General features: G+C 37.9%; 1 protein-coding gene, 1 long non-coding RNA gene and 1 pseudogene across 2 annotated transcripts; 2 read left to right on the plus strand and 1 right to left on the minus strand.

Moving 5' to 3' along the window:
• Positions 1 to 1,588: 1,588 nt before the first annotated feature.
• LOC126612537 (uncharacterized) lies at positions 1,589 to 2,415 on the minus strand. The gene is made up of 3 exons (XR_007619148.1): positions 2,091 to 2,415; positions 1,812 to 1,951; positions 1,589 to 1,652 (listed from the first exon to the last, which is right to left on the minus strand). It is a non-coding gene; the product is annotated as an uncharacterized LOC126612537 (long non-coding RNA).
• Positions 2,416 to 6,002: 3,587 nt separating this feature from the next.
• LOC126612538 (2-methylpropanoate--CoA ligase CCL4-like) lies at positions 6,003 to 8,151 on the plus strand. Its single transcript, XM_050280976.1, has 2 exons — positions 6,003 to 7,747; positions 7,929 to 8,151. The coding sequence occupies exons 1-2, from the start codon at positions 6,060 to 6,062 to the stop codon at positions 7,939 to 7,941; spliced, it is 1,701 nt and encodes a 566-aa protein (XP_050136933.1). The 5' UTR covers positions 6,003 to 6,059; the 3' UTR covers positions 7,942 to 8,151.
• A 1,730-nt stretch (positions 8,152 to 9,881) lies between these two features.
• On the plus strand, positions 9,882 to 10,589 carry LOC126611983 (tRNA pseudouridine synthase 1-like; annotated as a pseudogene).
• Positions 10,590 to 17,877: the final 7,288 nt, after the last annotated feature.

Consider the following 17,877-nt stretch of genomic DNA (forward strand, 5'->3'; position numbering starts at 1 on the left):
TCAAGATCCATACTCCAACAGTTAGACAACTAAAAGTGAAGGGTTGAGAGAAGAAACAACACAAATGACTGGTTCCCCGAAAACGATTTAAGTAGAGTTAAAAAAAAAAGGGTTTAGTCATGACCAAATTTAAGAAGTCACTAAAACCAAAGCTCAATTGCAAACCTCCTTGTATTCCATGTATGCAATGACTGCAAGTCTGCTAATATGTTCAGTCATGTTGACCTGTATAAAGAAAAACTCATTTAGTTCATAGCAAATTGTGAGTCATTCTGAATATAAAAACTTCCTTTTTCAATCACCCATCTAAATAAAAAAAATCAACTCCAAAATTGATGATCAGAAGTATAACTAAATGAAATGGGAAAACAGTTCAAGAACCTGCCAATGTCAAGTACTATGAATTTGTGGGATTAAAAATTGTACGAAAGATTGTCATAGAATATTACTAAAATTTACATTGAAAACGTTAGAAATTTTTTTACATACAATATACTCATTTACAAAAGAAAACAAAGCAGAGGTCGCACTTAGTGCGATGGCAAGTGTCTTCGCCCATGAGCGGTAGGTCTCGGGTTCGAGACTTGGGAGCAGCCTCTCCATAAATGGGGGTAAGGCTAGCCGACATTCACCTCTCCCAGACCCTGCGTAAAGCGGGAGCCTTGTGCACTGGGTACGACCTTTTTTTTTACAAAAGAAAACAGAGCCACTGAAACGAACAGGGATATCAACAATCATCGCAGTACAAAACCAGTAAATACAACATTCACAGAACTGAGTGACTCTTACACAATCCAAACAATCCAAACATAGAATTTTAGCTTCTTGGTATCAAATGATTAGCTCTAATTACACTAACGCGGACCCTATCTCTGAAGAAAACTAAAGAGAAGAACAATAGTTGTGAAGAGTTATCAACCAAAGTACAAAGACCATAAAGCATGAAATGTTCAAGAAGAGCAAAATTCCACTCAACTGATGCATATTGCTGTCACAGCTCTGAGAATAGCTTACTAAACCAATCTAACTCTAAAGGCAGCCATCATAAATTGGAAAGCTCATTTGACAAAAGGCTATATTTAAAAAAGGTTCATGTATCCGCCCAATTATACAAACAATTTTGCTAAGGAATGCCTTTCCAACCTCCTCCTACAGCAACAGACTCTGCATGTACAATTTGATAGTGTTTCTATAGATAATATAGCCAATGGGATTAACAATTATTAAAGTTGACCCTCCACTACAACTATCCATTCTGCTATATATTCATTCTCTTGCAAAACGTTCAAAAGGATGATAAGAAAATATTGTGTATATAAATTATAGCCGATGGTATATGTCCGTTCTCTTCTACCATTACAACCAATGAGATATATACATTCTCTTCTACCATTAGATATATAAGAAAATAACTATTTAACCGAAAATGAAGATCTAAAAGCTAGCCACTGTACATGTTCTGTCCATTCTATTCTACCATTGAAGCATGCATGTTAAGAAAATTTTGTAAATCTAAACGCTTATTTCAAACAGAGCATGTCCATTCAGCTCTTAAAACCGAAAGAAAAGATTTAGGTTTCTTTCTTACCCAAATCCACCAATTTGAATCAAATCTCTACAACCCTTCCAATCAAACGCAAATTAATACAACTCTGCAATCAATAAACAAAACGCAAGTTAATACAACACTGCAATCAATAAACAAAACCCACATCAAAAATTCAACAAAGAAAGAGAATGGTGTCTCCTACATCAAGCAATGAAAATGCAAATTCCTTGGACGTAAAAGAAGGCAAGCGTGGAATGCTTACTCAAGCTCAATTGAAGTTGAACGGGTCAGAGACAGAAACAGAAGCCAAGGAGGAGAAATAACGATCAACGCCGAATTTGTGGCTGAGGCGAGTTCGAGAGCGATAGATTCATATTTTTTTTGTTTTGAATATATATACAACTAATTTACCATTCAATCATATTAGTGGAAAACAATTAAACCGTAAAATTAACAACAATTAAATCTTGGGAAGACCAAATTTCCTGTAAGTCAAAAAACCCAAATGAAAAGCTGTAGACAGTCAGCATCAAATCTATACCTTGAGTACATGATGATGAGGTCGCGAGGCATATGCCAATGGTGAAGGCCGATGTAAAGCAATTCAGAAAAGCGTGTTGAGGAGGCGTTGATGGTGGTCGAGCAGCTCGAATCGGCAAGGAAGTTGTCACAGTGTAAGGAGAAGGGCTGGAGGCGTTGTTGTCGTGGAGGAAGTGGCGAGGGGGGAGAGCTAGAAAATCTGTTCTGGAAGCAAATGAAAGAGCCCCTGCATTTCCAACCCTCTTCCCTTACACGATGAGCAACACGTGAATAGGAGGGGTATATTAGTAATTTAACTGTGTAACTCACAATAAAAAGCTTAGAATGGATAGGACTGGGTTCGGTACGGTTACCGTACCAAAACCCTTGTACCAATTGCCGTACCTAACTTTCGGTTTGGTAAAATCTATTACTATTACCATTACCATACCAAACTTTTGGCAATACCGAAGTTTGGTATTGTCAAAAGTTCGGTTGGCATGGTATGGCAATGGTAATTGCCATTTTGTTTTTTTTAACCCAATTCAAGGGCAAAACTTTTTTTTTTTTTTTTTTACCTTTATCTCATACATTATAGAATAAATTCATCTATTATTCATCATTCACAATTCACACACATAATAATTCAAATAATGCATCAATATTCATTATGAAAATTAAGCTTACAATCCAAATAGAAGTTACGAACCAAAATAAATAGAAGTTAACAATCCAAATAGAAATTAAAGTTTCAAACCAAATGAAAATTGGAAGTAAACTTCAAAAAGGAGAATTCATTGATCAATTATTCAAGCTTGAGATGTCGAAACTTTTGGAGGAGGCATTGAACTTGTAGAAGAGTTTGTGTCAAGCCTACATTACAAACAAAGAAAACATATTAATTAGTAGCAAGAAGAATTAAAGTTGAAAACCATTTAATAACAAATTTACTAAAAAAAATTAAAGCATATCTTTCTTGTTTTCTCTTCTTTCATTTCCTTGTGAAATTGAAGCATATATTTTGTTGATTCATTGTAGAAGTTTACTTCATCTGCCCTAAGCCAACCACTAGTACGCACTAGTGCCTCTATTATTTTAGGAGTCAAGGATACCCTAAAAGGGTCCACAACCCTCCTCCCTAGGCTAAATGCATTTTCACTAGCAACAGTAGAAGTGGGGGTTACAAAGATATTTTGGTTATTTGTGAAAGAATTAGGAACTCTTTTGTGTTTGATTTCCACAATTTCAAGAGATCAAAGTCACCAACAACAATGCTAATATAAGTAGGGTTTTATTTTCAAATTATTGGAATATTATAAATATGTGTTATATAATTATCTATTATATAATTTATAAATGATATATTATATTATATTTTCGGTATGGTACGGTAATACCGTGGTAATGATATCCATTACCAATACCGTACCATGAAATTTCGGTACGGTACAATACCATACAATTACCGATTGGTACAAAAAATTTGGCACAAAATCGGTATGGCACGGTTGGCAATTTGGCAAAAAAATCCACCCCTAAGAATGGATAGCTAATGAAGGGCAAATCCGCCCTTTTACTATTTCTGAACAGTGCTAAAACTCAACTGAGTTTTAGTATATATAATAATTTCTTTGCGATGAAACTTTAACTGTCGTTTTACACTCCTAGAGAATATCACTCTTGCCCTTTTATCTAATTCTGCAGTCAACAAAAATTCTTCATTGAATTCATAATGCTCGATGGAGTGACTGATGCAGAGTAACATGCACACCTACTCGGGAAAAACTCCGAAAATTGCTAGACATTTCAAGTGGTGATTTCTAACCTTTGCATTTGTTGTTTCCTTTCCTACAATTCATGAATTAATACATTTTCATCCACTTGGTATTTTGAGTAAATTCACAATCGGTAATGAAAAGCGAAGTAATGAGCTTCTTTCTTCTCTTAACTATGTTTTTTTCAGATTATAGAATGCTTTTCTCAAGCTGAGATTGTAACCCAATCAATAAGCAAGTGAAACACAGAAGTTCTATATCGCATGTTAGTTTTGATCCATTTCTAAACATTCTATGCATGGTACAAGAAAAACGTCTCTTTGATAGCAAAAAGCAAGAAGAGTGTGAAGTACTGAACAACAATGTGAAAAGTTGAGACATAGAAAACAAAATATTTTATGTGTATTATAACTACGTGGATGTTAATAAGATAATTTTTACATATCATTTGTTCTTTATAGAACATAGGGAGTTCACCAAAAAAAACACATAGGGATGTAAATAGATTTTGATATGAAGGTAAATAATTTTTTTACAAGTCCCACACATTTACCAAAGTTTAAAAACCCGCCATGTTGCGCGGGCTTTTTTGCTTGTACAGAGTAGAGTACATTAAAGATTCGTACAGGTTGCGGTTGTATACATTGCATGAATATGCTTTCTAGATTGTACCTTTTGAGAGATCAGGAATCATTTGTTAATGGCAGAGAAGAGGGGAAATAATCCAAATACTCGTCGTATACTATGAATGGACATAAAATACGAATTTTTAGAATCTTCACAAAAGAATCCGAAGATGATCTTGTTATGTTGGGAGGGGGAGGGGGAGGGGGAGGGGGTTAAGCATACGTGGGATTCTGAGATAACAGGGAAATGGCCTGCAGGGCATTAAATTGGATCATATTGATTTGGTGCCTTTGTATTTTTCTATATCTCTACTAATTAATAAAATATTTATTGTTAATCAAAATTCTATAAAATTATCAGTTTAATCCTCTAATTAAAACAGAACATGAATAAGCAATATGGGGTAAAAATGTAATTTCACACAACTAAATTTTGCTGTTTTTTTTTTTCAAAGCCTCACCTACATGTAATCCTAACATATCTCTAATTAAAAAAAAAAAAAAAAAGACTTCCCACTTCCACGTTCTCTATCACTTCCTTCCTCTCTCCTTCTATTTCAAAAACAAAAATAAAAAAATATCTCACATACTTTTTATGTGTCCATATGCTAGTAAATAATGAATGATAAACTATTGATTTCAAGCGTATACTTTGGATGAAAAAGACTATCAAAACTATTACAAGAGTGCTTTCTGAAACTCGAAAGTAGTCATCATTGTATTCGTCAACTGCAAATAAGAGCATCTTCAATGATTAATACAAAATATTGCAATATACATTATATATTTTTTTTGTTGGTTGAAAATTCTAACAGAAGAGCTATAAAAATATATAAAATAAAGACATAAAAAATAAATGAGATTTCAAATTTACATCTCTTCGATTAGAATAAATTTTTTTTTTGAACAAGCGATATTGTTTGCAGTAAGAGATGGAGTGGTGGACTTAATAATGACAAATTCTTTTGGCAAGAAACGAGTTTAAGACCTCTCACGTGAATATCATTAGATCTCTTACTCATAAACTTACTTTTGCATCTTTTAAAATTGTAAAATGATTTATAAATAAACGTATATATCTCAAATTTGCCTCTCTTCGTCGTAAAGGCTCCAACAATTTCTTCTCATGTTAATTCAATAATTTTTTTCTCCTTTTACTAATATGATGTTACTGAACTGAATAGGTGATCATTGAGGATGAAACATTGCTTCAAATCGTATACTCTCAACTATTTAAAACTGTACACCAATTTTTGTTTTTCAATGTGTCAGAACACAAAACAGTATGCAGTATATTATTATATATATATATAAGTAGGAAAAAAAAAATTTCTATTTCAAATATCCCTCTACTTATATAAAGACATATTTGTAAAATCTCTCTTGTTTTTTATCGCAATTCTTCACAGTTCACATAATTACAACACGGTCCACTTGTCCAGCACCATGCAACACCAACAAGCTTACGTTATCTCTATATATATATATAAGTATATAACCAGCACCACCCTCACACACCCACATTCTCTCTCTCTCTCTCTCTCTCTCTCTCTCTCTCTCTCATCGTCAGTTAATTACGTTAAACTAGAAATGGAGCAGCTCAAACCAAGTCCTGCAAATCTCTGCCCTCTCACTCCCCTCACCCTGCTAGAAAGGGCAGCTGTTGTCTATGGCGACTGCCCCTCCGTTGTCTATACCACCACCACCTACACGTGGTCCCAAACCCACCGCCGATGTCTCCAGCTGGCCTCCTCCCTCTCATCCCACCTAGGCATCAAACGCTCTCAAGTCGTCTCTATAATCTGCCCCAACACCCCCGCCTTGTACGAGGTCCACTTTGCCGTCCCCATGGCGGGAGCCATCCTCAACAACATCAACACCCGTCTCGATGCCCGCACCGTCTCCGTCATCCTCCGCCACAGCGAATCAAAACTCGTCTTCGTCGACCACCTCCTTGCCTCTCTGGTCCTGGAAGCCCTCTCCCTCTTCCCACCACAGCTCCCTCGTCCACAACTCGTCCTCATCAACGAACATCCGGACGACGAGTCAATCCCAATCATCGATCATTTCGTAGACACGTACGAGAATCTAGTGGGGAAGGGAGATCCGCTGTTTAAGTGGGTCCGGCCCGTTTCCGAGTGGGACCCTATCGTCTTAAACTACACGTCCGGAACGACGTCCTCTCCGAAGGGGGTTGTGCATTGCCACAGGGCAATTTACATCGTGGCCTTGAGTTCCCTGGTGGACTGGTCAGTGCCTAAAAACTGCGTCTATCTGTGGACCCTACCGATGTTCCACGCAAACGGGTGGTGCTTCCCTTGGGCCATGGCCGCCGTCGGCGGCACCAACATTTGCGTCCGCAAATTCGACGGCCCAAAAATCTACGATTTAATCGAAGCCCACGGCGTCACCCACATGTGTGCCGCCCCCGTCGTCCTCAACATGCTCGTCAACACCCGGAGATCCGACCCACTCCGAAATCCAGTTAACATTCTCACCGGTGGGGCTCCGCCTCCTTCGAGCGTTTTGCTCCGGGCCGAGTCGATCGGGTTCGTGGTGGGTCACGGCTTCGGCATGACGGAGACAGCGGGGGTCGTGCTGTCGTGTGCATGGAAGCCGGAGTGGAACAAACTCCCGGCGATGGAGCAGGCGAAGCTGAAAGCGAGGCAGGGAGTGATTACGATCGGGATGACGGAGGCGGACTCCGTGAATCCGGATTCGGGTTTGGGAGTGAAGCGAGACGGGTCTGAAGTGGGGGAGATAGTTCTGAGAGGCGGGTGCGTGATGCTCGGGTATTTGAAGGACCCATCGGGAACTGCCAATTGTATGAAAGACGGCTGGTTTTATACCGGTGACGTGGGTGTAATGCATCCCGATGGCTATTTGGAAATCAAGGACAGATCCAAGGACATTATCATAAGCGGAGGTGAGAACATGAGCAGCGTGGAGGTCGAGTCAGTGCTGTATGCGAACCCAGCTGTCAACGAGGCGGCGGTCGTGGCGAGGCCCGACGAGTTTTGGGGGGAGACGCCGTGCGCGTTCGTGAGCTTGAAGAGTGACGTCACTCCAAAGCCGACGGAGAAGGAGATCATGGAGTTTTGCCGGAAAAAGCTGCCGCACTTCATGGTGCCTAAAACGGTGGTGTTTAAGGACGAGCTTCCCAAGACTTCCACCGGAAAGATTCAGAAGTTTTTGCTGAGGGAGATTGCCAGAGGGATTGCGCTGTCTTCCTTATCTTCTCCTCCGCCGCCGCCGGCGTCGCTGACGACGAATAGGATGTAAGAGAAACTACCCAACAAAGAGAATACAAAAATTAAAAAAAAAAAAAAGAGAGGAGAGTAAAAAAATCGCAAGTTGGCCGAGTTTTGCATATGTTCCATAAAGTTGACTAAAAATTGCAAAGATTCTAATATTATAATTCAAGAGATTCTAAATTTCGGCGGTTAATTTATTGTGCAGGTGCGTGGCTTGATGAACAACGTGACGTTGGAAGCTTGGGCTTTGCCGGACAACGTTGGACTATATGCTTATGATATTAGCAAAATTACATGCAAGTGTTGGTGACAGAAATTGTCGTATAACTTGTGGTTTGTCATATGTGACTGTAATCTTATAATTTTATACGTTTTAAAGTTGAATCTTATTCTCAAATAAATTTTTATATAATTCAAGTTTGATATTGTTCGCCATCTTGATTGGAAAAAGAAAAATGTTCCTTGACCCGGCATCAATTGTGAATTTTTTGAAAAATAATACGGGATAGTAAGTCATATTTAAATATTATTCCTTTTTTTATATATAAAATATCTATCTACTTATATAGTAACATAGAGACAGCGTGTTTCGTACTCTCCTTGGTGACCGGCGATCACATTGATTAGACTTTGGCTTGCTTGGTCTATTATAGTCGTGGTCAAGCATGCCGGTCATGACTATTTCATTTGAAGTATATTTCTTATTTGCAATCACTTATTTGCAATCACTATCCAATCTCGATTCTTTAATGAGTTAAAAAAGGAAAGTTTTATGAAAATGGGTTGGGCTAAATTTAAAAATCATGCTATAACTTTATATAATGAAAAAAAAATTAAATTTTAATGAAAAACCCTTAAATTTTGAGTGCATTTTTGCTCACCACCATAAACTATGGTGTATGCTCACCATACACCTAATCAATTGACACATGTCATTTCACTTAACTCTAGTTAACTTTCACATTAAATGTTAGTTTTTCAATTTTGAAAAAAATTAACCAAGATTAAGTGAAATGACACGTGTCAATTGATTAGGTGTATGGTGAGCATACACCATAGTTTATGGTGGTGAGCAAAAATGCTCCCTTAAATTTTAATAAAATGGACAAAAAAAAATTAAATTTTACTGAAAGGGACACAATTAAAAAAAAACCTGACACGTAGGATCTATACACTGTTTATGAAACTAAGCACTGTTTATGAAACTTAACACTATTTATAAAACTGAACACTATTTATGAAACTGAACACTATTTACAAAATTTCATTATTTATGAAACTGAATGAATTTATTGGTCCAAATTCATAAATAGAGCCTAGTTTTTTGTCTACTTTCATAAATAGTGTCTAGTTCTTAGTCATGTTTCATAAAATATTGCCTAGTTATTGGATCCAATTTCATAAATAATATACAGTAATTTGTACTGTTTTATAAATAGTGTCTCTTTCTTGATCCGGTTTCATAAATAGTATCTAGTTATTGGTCCACTTTCATAAATAGTGTCTAATTCTTGGTTATGTTTTGTTTGTATCATACTTAGGGTCTCCGTATTTAGATCTCGTATAAATACTCGGGGGACTTAAATGTAATTATGTAATAAAGGAAGGGGCAAAAATGTAATAAATGAGGAGCTCTTATTCTATAAAAATGACTCCTCACCCTCACAATTGAGGGAGGCCAATTATTAGGCCATACCCTCACCCTCTCAGAGCTCTCATCCTCAGAGAAGCTCTTTCTCCCTCTCTCCCTCACAGAGAAATACAATAATCAGTGTGGACGTATCCCAAAAATTGGGATGAACCACGATACATCTTGTTTTATTTACTTTCTTACAGATTCACGGTCGGATTTACGTTGTTCCAAGACCTCTAGTTTTGTGCATCAACATTTGGCGTCGTTTGTGGGAACCGACACAAAAAGCTATGTCGGTTCTCTTTCATTTTTTTCATCTCACCACCGTGAGACCTCACCACAGATGGATTTGCAGAAACCTAAGAAACCCATACACTCTTCCTCCCACTCCTTTCTGATTCAATTATTCATCCTCCATTTCAACTAAATAGCCCAAATGATTACTTGAAAATCCAAACACACCCTCACTCGATCAATACCACTCTCACTCGTCCCTTCATCAGAACCGTCAGTCAAGAAAGCAAGATGAAGTTTATGCAGAAACCAACGTCAACAAGCCCCACTCACATCACTAACAATCCAGATACAAAACCCACTAGGTCACTGTCGTTGCCGCAGCTACAAGAGCCCGACCCCAAGAAGCTCAAAATATCCACCACCACCACCAGCGACGACGAAGAAGCTACCGCCGCCACCACCAACGCCGCTAAAACGCCATGGTACAAGCGTCGAAAGGTTGCAATTTTCTTCGCTTATTTAGGCGTTGGATACCAAGGAATGCAAAAGAATCCAAGCACTAAAACCATCGAGGGAGACCTCGAAGAAGCTCTCTACCTTTCCAACACCGTCCCCGAGCAAGATCGCAACAGCCCTAAGCGCTACGACTAGGCCTGCTCCACCCGCACCGATAAGGGGGTCAGTGCCGTCGGTCAGGTTTTCTCAGGCCGCTTCTATGTAGATCCGTCGGGATTCATCGACCGCCCCAATTCAAACCTTTCTCCTCAGATTCGGATTTTCAGCTACAAACGTATCACGGTGTCGTTTAACGTGAAGAAGTTCTGTGATCGGAGAAGGTATGTGTATCTGATTCCCGTATTTGCTCTTGATCCTTTTGCTCATCACGATAGCAGGAGCGTGTTGGCTAGTTTTGGGTCTGATCAGGAGTTGGTTAAGTGCTTGGAGTGCTCCGAGAGAGGGCGTAAAGTCAGGGGCTTGATGGGTCAAAATGAATGAATTACAAAAGTGAAATATCAGAAATTAAAGAAGTTCGATTGTTGCAAATGGCCAGAGAATTCTAAAATGAAGCATGATGGCCAACTGGCATCTCAAGGTTGTATGGAAGTTCAGCAATTTGTGTGAATGGATATGGATGCTGACCATAGCGAAGAAATAATTGATCTAGATCGTTGCCCTCAGAAAAATTCAAGGTACCCAAAGCCATATTTGTCCTTGGCATTCTCTGATGCAGATCCAGACATCTCCATTGTCAAAGAAATCCCTAATATGGATGGAATCAGTTCCGTATACAGTCCAGGATCCCTAATACAGTGGGATACTTCACAATGGGGCAGATTGGATGGGCAATGCGATACGTCGACGTTTCGATCTTCGTTTCACTCACGAGCATTTGGAGGTTTTTCATCAGGGTGTCTCTACGGTGAAAGCATTTTTTGAGCTGCTAAGTCAGCCATCACGGGGGCCCCCGGGAAAGCATTGTATGGGTTCTGCAATTAAAGCATTTTCATGATCTAACTTCAAATTTGGTACTGTTGTGTGCACTGAGCACGCCTTTGACTGGGGCCTCAATGGTGGAGAGATGAAAGTGCTAGATAGATGTTGTTCCTGACCAAAAGCCATGACCTCGTCATCCCTGGTGGGCCCGTTGTGCCCAACATCTCCACCTCCATCAGGTGCAATAAAGGCAAGTGCACCAGAAGATGCCCCTTCATTTTGTCGACACCAAACGTCTCCACTTTCCAAATAATTGATTATTTTCTCGGCACCAGCTTTTCATCTTGTCCACCAACAATTTAAGGCTATTAAAGAAAGCACAAATTGTAGTGTGGGAGAATATTATGAGCCTTGGGGGTGGACTCATGGACCATGCAGCAGAGAAAGCAAAAGCAGAGAAAGTAAAACAGAGAAAGCAAAAGCAGAAAGTAAAAGCAGAAAGCAAAAGAGGATAAAAAGAAGCAGACATAATTGCGATGGTGATGACATGCATAATAGGGAATTATGGGCGTGACCCATTGAGCATATGGTCGGATTTATTTTTGAATGATGTAATTTATTTTTCTTATCTTTCGGAGACATCTGTATAACCCCATCAGAGGGTAATAAAAAAATTAAAAATTAAAAAAAAAAAGGCAAAGCCCGAAATAAATGGGCTGGAATGTTGTGTGGAGGGCGATGGCCCATAAGCCCAAAATAGCACCAACCAGGTGACCAAAAGTACATCCAGTACTACAAAAAATTATTCGGCATCCTACCGTTATTCTCACCAACCAGGTGACTAAAAATACGCCAAATACTACAAAAAATTATTCGGCAGCTTGCCGCTATTATCACCAACTAGCTGATCAAAAGTACACCCAGTACTTCAAATTATATATGAGCATTACTCATATCAATCATACATTCATGAGCATTACTCATATCAATCATACATAAACATTCATGATCATCACTCATGTCAACATTCATGAGCATCGCTCATGTCAACATCCATGAGCATCACTCATGTTAATCAACATAAATATTCATGAGCATCACTCATGTCAATCAGCTTCAAAAGCTTCATTTACAGAGCTCTAGCTTCAAAAGCTTCATTTACAGAGCTCTAGCTTCAAAAGTTTCATTTACATAGCTCTAGCTTGAAAATCTTCATTTACAAAAGCTCTAGCTTCAAAAGCTTCATTTACAGAGCTCCAGCTTCAAAGTTTCACTTGCAAAGCTTCACCTACAAAGCTTCAGTATAGGGTATACAAATACGGCATCCAAACAACCGTCACTTCGACCCAAACATGGATTCAATTTGAAGTCTCCAGCCAACAGACTCTATTGACCGAAGACTTGAGGGACTACACTATACACCATATATTGGGCCTCAACTGGGCCTTATGAAAAATACTTGGGGGACTTAGCCCATTATTTATGTATTGAGGAGCGAGCCCTCTTATTCTATAAAAGGGACTCCCTCACTTTCATTAGAGAGCACCCATCACTTATGTATTGAAGAGCGAGCCCTTATTCTATAAAAGGGACTCCCTCACCTTCATTAGAGAGCATCGCCGCCTACGGAGCAACCGCCTCGATGCGAGCATTAACTTTAGCCCATCATTTATGTATTAAGGAGCGATCCCTTATTCTATAAAAGGGACTCCCTCACCTTCAACGCCACAAGCCGAGCTAACCAAGGCAACAAAAGCCACAAGCCAAGCAGCCTCGCAACATGTGCTACTTTTAGTTAAGCATCATTTCATATTGAGCACCGCCTCATACGAGTATCAGTCCTAGACGACATCTAGTTCCTTCGGCCCACATATGGACTGAATTTCAATTCTCCAGCCAAAAGACTCTCTTGACTGAATACTTGGGGGACTACTGTTTGTACCATACTTAGGGCCTCCGTATTTAGATCTTGTATAAATACTCGGGGGACTTAAATGTAATTATGTAATAAAGGAAGGGGCAAAAATGTAATAAGTGAGGAGCCATTATTCTATAAAATGGACTCCTCGCCCTCACAATTGAGGGAGACCAATTCTTAGGTCATACCCTCACTTTCTCAGAGCTCTCATCCTCACAGAGAAGCTCTATCTCCCTCTCTCTCCCTCACAGAGAAATACAATAATCAGTGTAGACGTAGCCTAAACATTGGGGTGAACCACGATACATCTTGTTTTATTTACTTTCTTGCAGATTCACAGCCGGATTTACGTTGTTCCTGAATGATTTATTTTGAAAAACATGTTCATTTGAGCAACATCATATAGCATGCAATTAACAATTAAAAGGCGGAATCATGCTTGCATGCACTCAAAAACAAAACATTACCATGAAATTCAAAGCCTAGTAGATTGGTGAACCAATAATCAACTCAAAACAAAGTGAGTTGAAATTAATACCTTTGTAGATTCCTCTTTGCATAAGCAAAGGCTAATCACCCAAAGAGATAGGGGCCTTCATTCCTTGCTTCTTAGATCCATGGATTTGGATGGAAGAATAGGTTTCTCCAAGTTCCCAAAATAGGGAACCTCTAAGTCTCTTCACCAAGGTTTGATTGTAGAAGAAATGAGTGACCTTGGAGTAGTAGGATTGCTAGATGTACCCTCCAAGGTGTTAGCTTCTTTAGAGAGAAAATGGAGAGACAATTCTCACCCATTTTCACCCAAAATAAACCCTTAATCACATTTTTTTGAATATTTTGTTATAAAGTCATTTATATAGTCACTTCTTTAAGTGACCTAAATAACCAAACAACCCTAATTCATCTTCATGGCCGGCCTACCTTGGGAATTTTGGGCTTTTGGGCCTTTGTGAATCTTTATTCATTAAGTTGTCATACAACTTAAGTCAATGGGCTTGACGTTCGAAGCCCATTGGGCCTTAAGGTCCAAAACTATCCCGAAGTCTTTAACGAACTTATTCGTTTGATTAATTAACATATTAATTAATCCTTGCCATAAATAAATGATTAAACCATTTAATCATTCTTACTCATTTCCGTTTAATCTTCAATCTCTACCTTTTACGGTGTGCGATCCATTAGGTTCCTTTTAGCGAGGCAGTGGGCGATTAAAACAATTTTACATCGATTGTGAATTGAAACAATTTTCAATTCTCCCTTTAGTGGTTATACACGTATAGGGCTTCCACAAACCATGGTTGACGCCTAGCAGCATGTCATGGTTACCCAAGCTAATCAGAAGAGGTTAGAGAACCTATTCAGTTCGGGATTACAAATGCAATACGGTCCTTCTCTAATCTAATACTCTTGACCACATTGTTTGGTATGATAGTTTATTTATTCATGTCTACTATCCAATGTGATTCATTTGCTTATATGATTTCCTTGAATGTGATTTGGAACGCATTCCCCAATCTCATTCATACTCTGGCCAGAGATTCCAAATCATATCATAGAGTATTCTCCCTCAACTGTTTGAAGGTTAGAGATCCCTTGTTGCGCATTTACTTGTCTCCATAGCTAAGTGGCTTAACCCCAACGATGCCGTGACACCCCTAGGGGGTGAATTAGACATAATCAAAGATTAAGGACTTAACCACAAGACAACTGTGATGCCTCAGGTCAAAGGACTACTTTGCATTATCCCAACCATGAGTTCTCATGTGACATGGAATATAAGAACTCTTCGTTGATCACGTTCAGTGAACTCATTCTCTTATTGAGCACCTACGTACTTGTCTTGATGTCACACACACCAATGACTCGAGACTAGTCACTCTCCCTGAGAGAAGACACAGTACGTACTGATCTTAACGGACTGTCAATGCCCAATTGGTAATCCTATGATCAGGAACATTTAGGATGTGTCTACGAAAGAATGGTCTCATTAATCTAACTTCATTAGATTGCATTCTCCCAATCACATATTCCTTGGACTTTATCGTTTAAGCATATAACATTTATATGAGACGGCTCAAACAATAATCTTTGCCCTTTATATGTTAAACTAGATTAGTTTAACATTTGAAATGTCCGTAAAGTATCATCATATGATTGGTTTTAGGGCACATTTCCAACAATCTCCCACTTGCACTAGAGCCAATCAGCTAGGTCATCTTGATGATACCTCTTCTGTAGTCATTTCATAAATGGCTGAATAGTAGGCCTAGACAGTGGATATCTATATGTGTTATCCACAGAAGCAACTTTGAGAATAACGACGTCACCATTATACATGATTCTCAATCATGTGGTTCAGTCTCTCATTTGTGTTCGGATCTTGATGAGACCTTGATTCCCAGGCTTGAGCTATCGCCCCATTAGTGTCATACACTTTCTGGTTGGAATCGAATAGAGAGTTCATAAATGAACTTTCCCATCCAAACAACATTGTTGTAAACTTCTATATGGCAATATATCTTGCATTCATAATGGAACACACTAAAGTCATTACTTTAATGTTTCCATCCAAATATCTCTTTAGTCATAATAAAGAGATATTTGTTTATCTCTTCATTCATAATGAAGAAACATCCAATGATGTATCAGATTCATAATCTAATACATTTACGCTTCCATTACGTTACTCTAATTCTTCCTCATTCTTTGAGGAATCTATCCTTAAGTATTTCTTAAATACTTAAGGACTCACTTGACAGTTGCCACGGTTCTGATCCTGGGCTTGCACTGATATCGTCTTGTACCGTTCTAGGTACAACTCATATCAATGTTTTTCATACAATATGAAATACATAAATCACCTTTCTGCTTATGCATAAAGGATTCAATTTACGCATTATTTCTATGGGAGTCAAAGGGTACGTTCCCTTTGAGAAGGGCAACTTGCTAGTCTCACTAGAATCGTCCTTCTTATTGAAGTTTATCATCATATGAGAAACTTCCTAGCATCCATTGTCTATTATTAGGGATTTGATATAATCCAATTATATCATGAAATATATCATTATAGATTTCCATCCCATGTATATAGACTATATCTCCCATATACATTCTATCTTCATATAATGTATTAAAGTCATAACTTTAACGAAGAAGTATTCTTTTCATTTCCAAAATTAATATATCATATATACTTAAATTTTAGGAACATGATTAACTCCCACTAATCTTTTGTAAAACTCGTAAACAAAAGATTCATTTACATCTTGATGAGAAATCAAACGATTTGATCCTTTTTCCTCATAAAATGCAAATAGCTCCCACTAACTTGCTAAGATCCATGATGGATGGATCTCTACAACTTACATGTCTTGTGATTTATAGTTTTGGACATATATTATCAAGACTATCTTAATAATGGTTTCGGAAACCCATATTATGTCAAAACATTGAATCACCATTTTAGTTGTAGCTAGCAATCTTCGAATTAATTGAAACCAAGCCTACCTCAAAGATGGTTTCTTCAAAGTCAACCATTCTCTTTGATTGTAGTTACCTTAAGCTACCAATTAGCTATGAAGGTTTCATTATTTCGAGTCAAATGGTACTTTACCATTTCCTTGAGTATATATCGTATATGCACTCAATGTAGTCATAAGGATTTTCATTCTTATTGACTACCTTGGAGCTTGTGGTATAGGAACTAGGTTGTTATATTTGTTGATTACTTCCTTGTCTCTCAAAGAACCCATTCTTTGAGTTCTATCTCTCGTTCATTTGCTCTTAGGCAAATCACATTGTAGGATTACAATGAACTTCCCAACAAAACAACATTTGTTAGTTGGTTTATAGAAGCGATATCCAAAAGTTATTTTAAGGATATCCTACAAGATTGTTATCAAACGAATATTGCTTATTAGCACACAACCCCAAATCTTTAACATGCTTAAGATTTGTCTTTCTTTTCCAACTACATCTTATGGAGTCATGAAAATATTGGAAGATCTTCTCATTGACAATCATATTGTTTTAGAAGTATATATCCTATATATGGGTAATTGATAACATTTAACGAACTAAATCTTATTCGAGTTCGTTCTTCTCCTAATGGAGAAATACATTATCTTATGATGCTATTTTCCTTGATATCTTTCAAGGAAACTCATCTAAAGTGTTACCTTTCCTTGGATCAAATCTAAGGAGGTAAATACTTTAGATATCTTACTCATCTATTTACATTTCTTGAATTCTTTGAAACCTTTTGCAAAGTATTCGGACTTGTGTTTATTCAAAATAAACTATAGTCCAACCGAGAGTGATCTTCGGTGAATGTCATATAACATGAGTAGTATTATGTTGTGGACAAGTGCCACTAACATCTAAGTGAATTAACCTCAACAACTTTGTGATTCTTTCTTCTTTCCAAAAGAATAAAGATTCGAACATTTCGCCTCCATACAATTTTAACAAGAAGGTATTGGATCCGGATCTAACGATCCAAAGCGTCCATCTATGACCAACTCGTAATTTATGTTTTTAGAGGTATCACAACTTTAGTTGGGATTAGTCACTACCTTGCAACCTTTTGGGTTTTAAGCATCATTATTTTCTAAACAGTTAACACTACCATATTATCTCTACTATAGAGACAATCAATTAGATTACTATAATCCAATTTCTTTGGTAGTTCATATGAGGAAGTAAGTACTATCTGCTTTCGCAGAGATCTATATCTTATTCACGTTCCGTATGTGAAGCACATTTTCTTCTCTCATATATCTTCTACTTCTTATTAGTCACACTTTTACAACGATTTGTAAAACATAGTTACTAATACGAAATCATGCATTCAAGTAGAAGAACCAACTGTTTTGAACTTTTCAAGAACATTTTACAACACCTTCGAAAGGTGTGTTCTTGACACTTGCAAGA

This window comes from Malus sylvestris, chromosome 17, assembly GCF_916048215.2.
Source record: "Malus sylvestris chromosome 17, drMalSylv7.2, whole genome shotgun sequence".
In the NCBI taxonomy this organism is placed as follows: domain Eukaryota; kingdom Viridiplantae; phylum Streptophyta; class Magnoliopsida; order Rosales; family Rosaceae; genus Malus; species Malus sylvestris.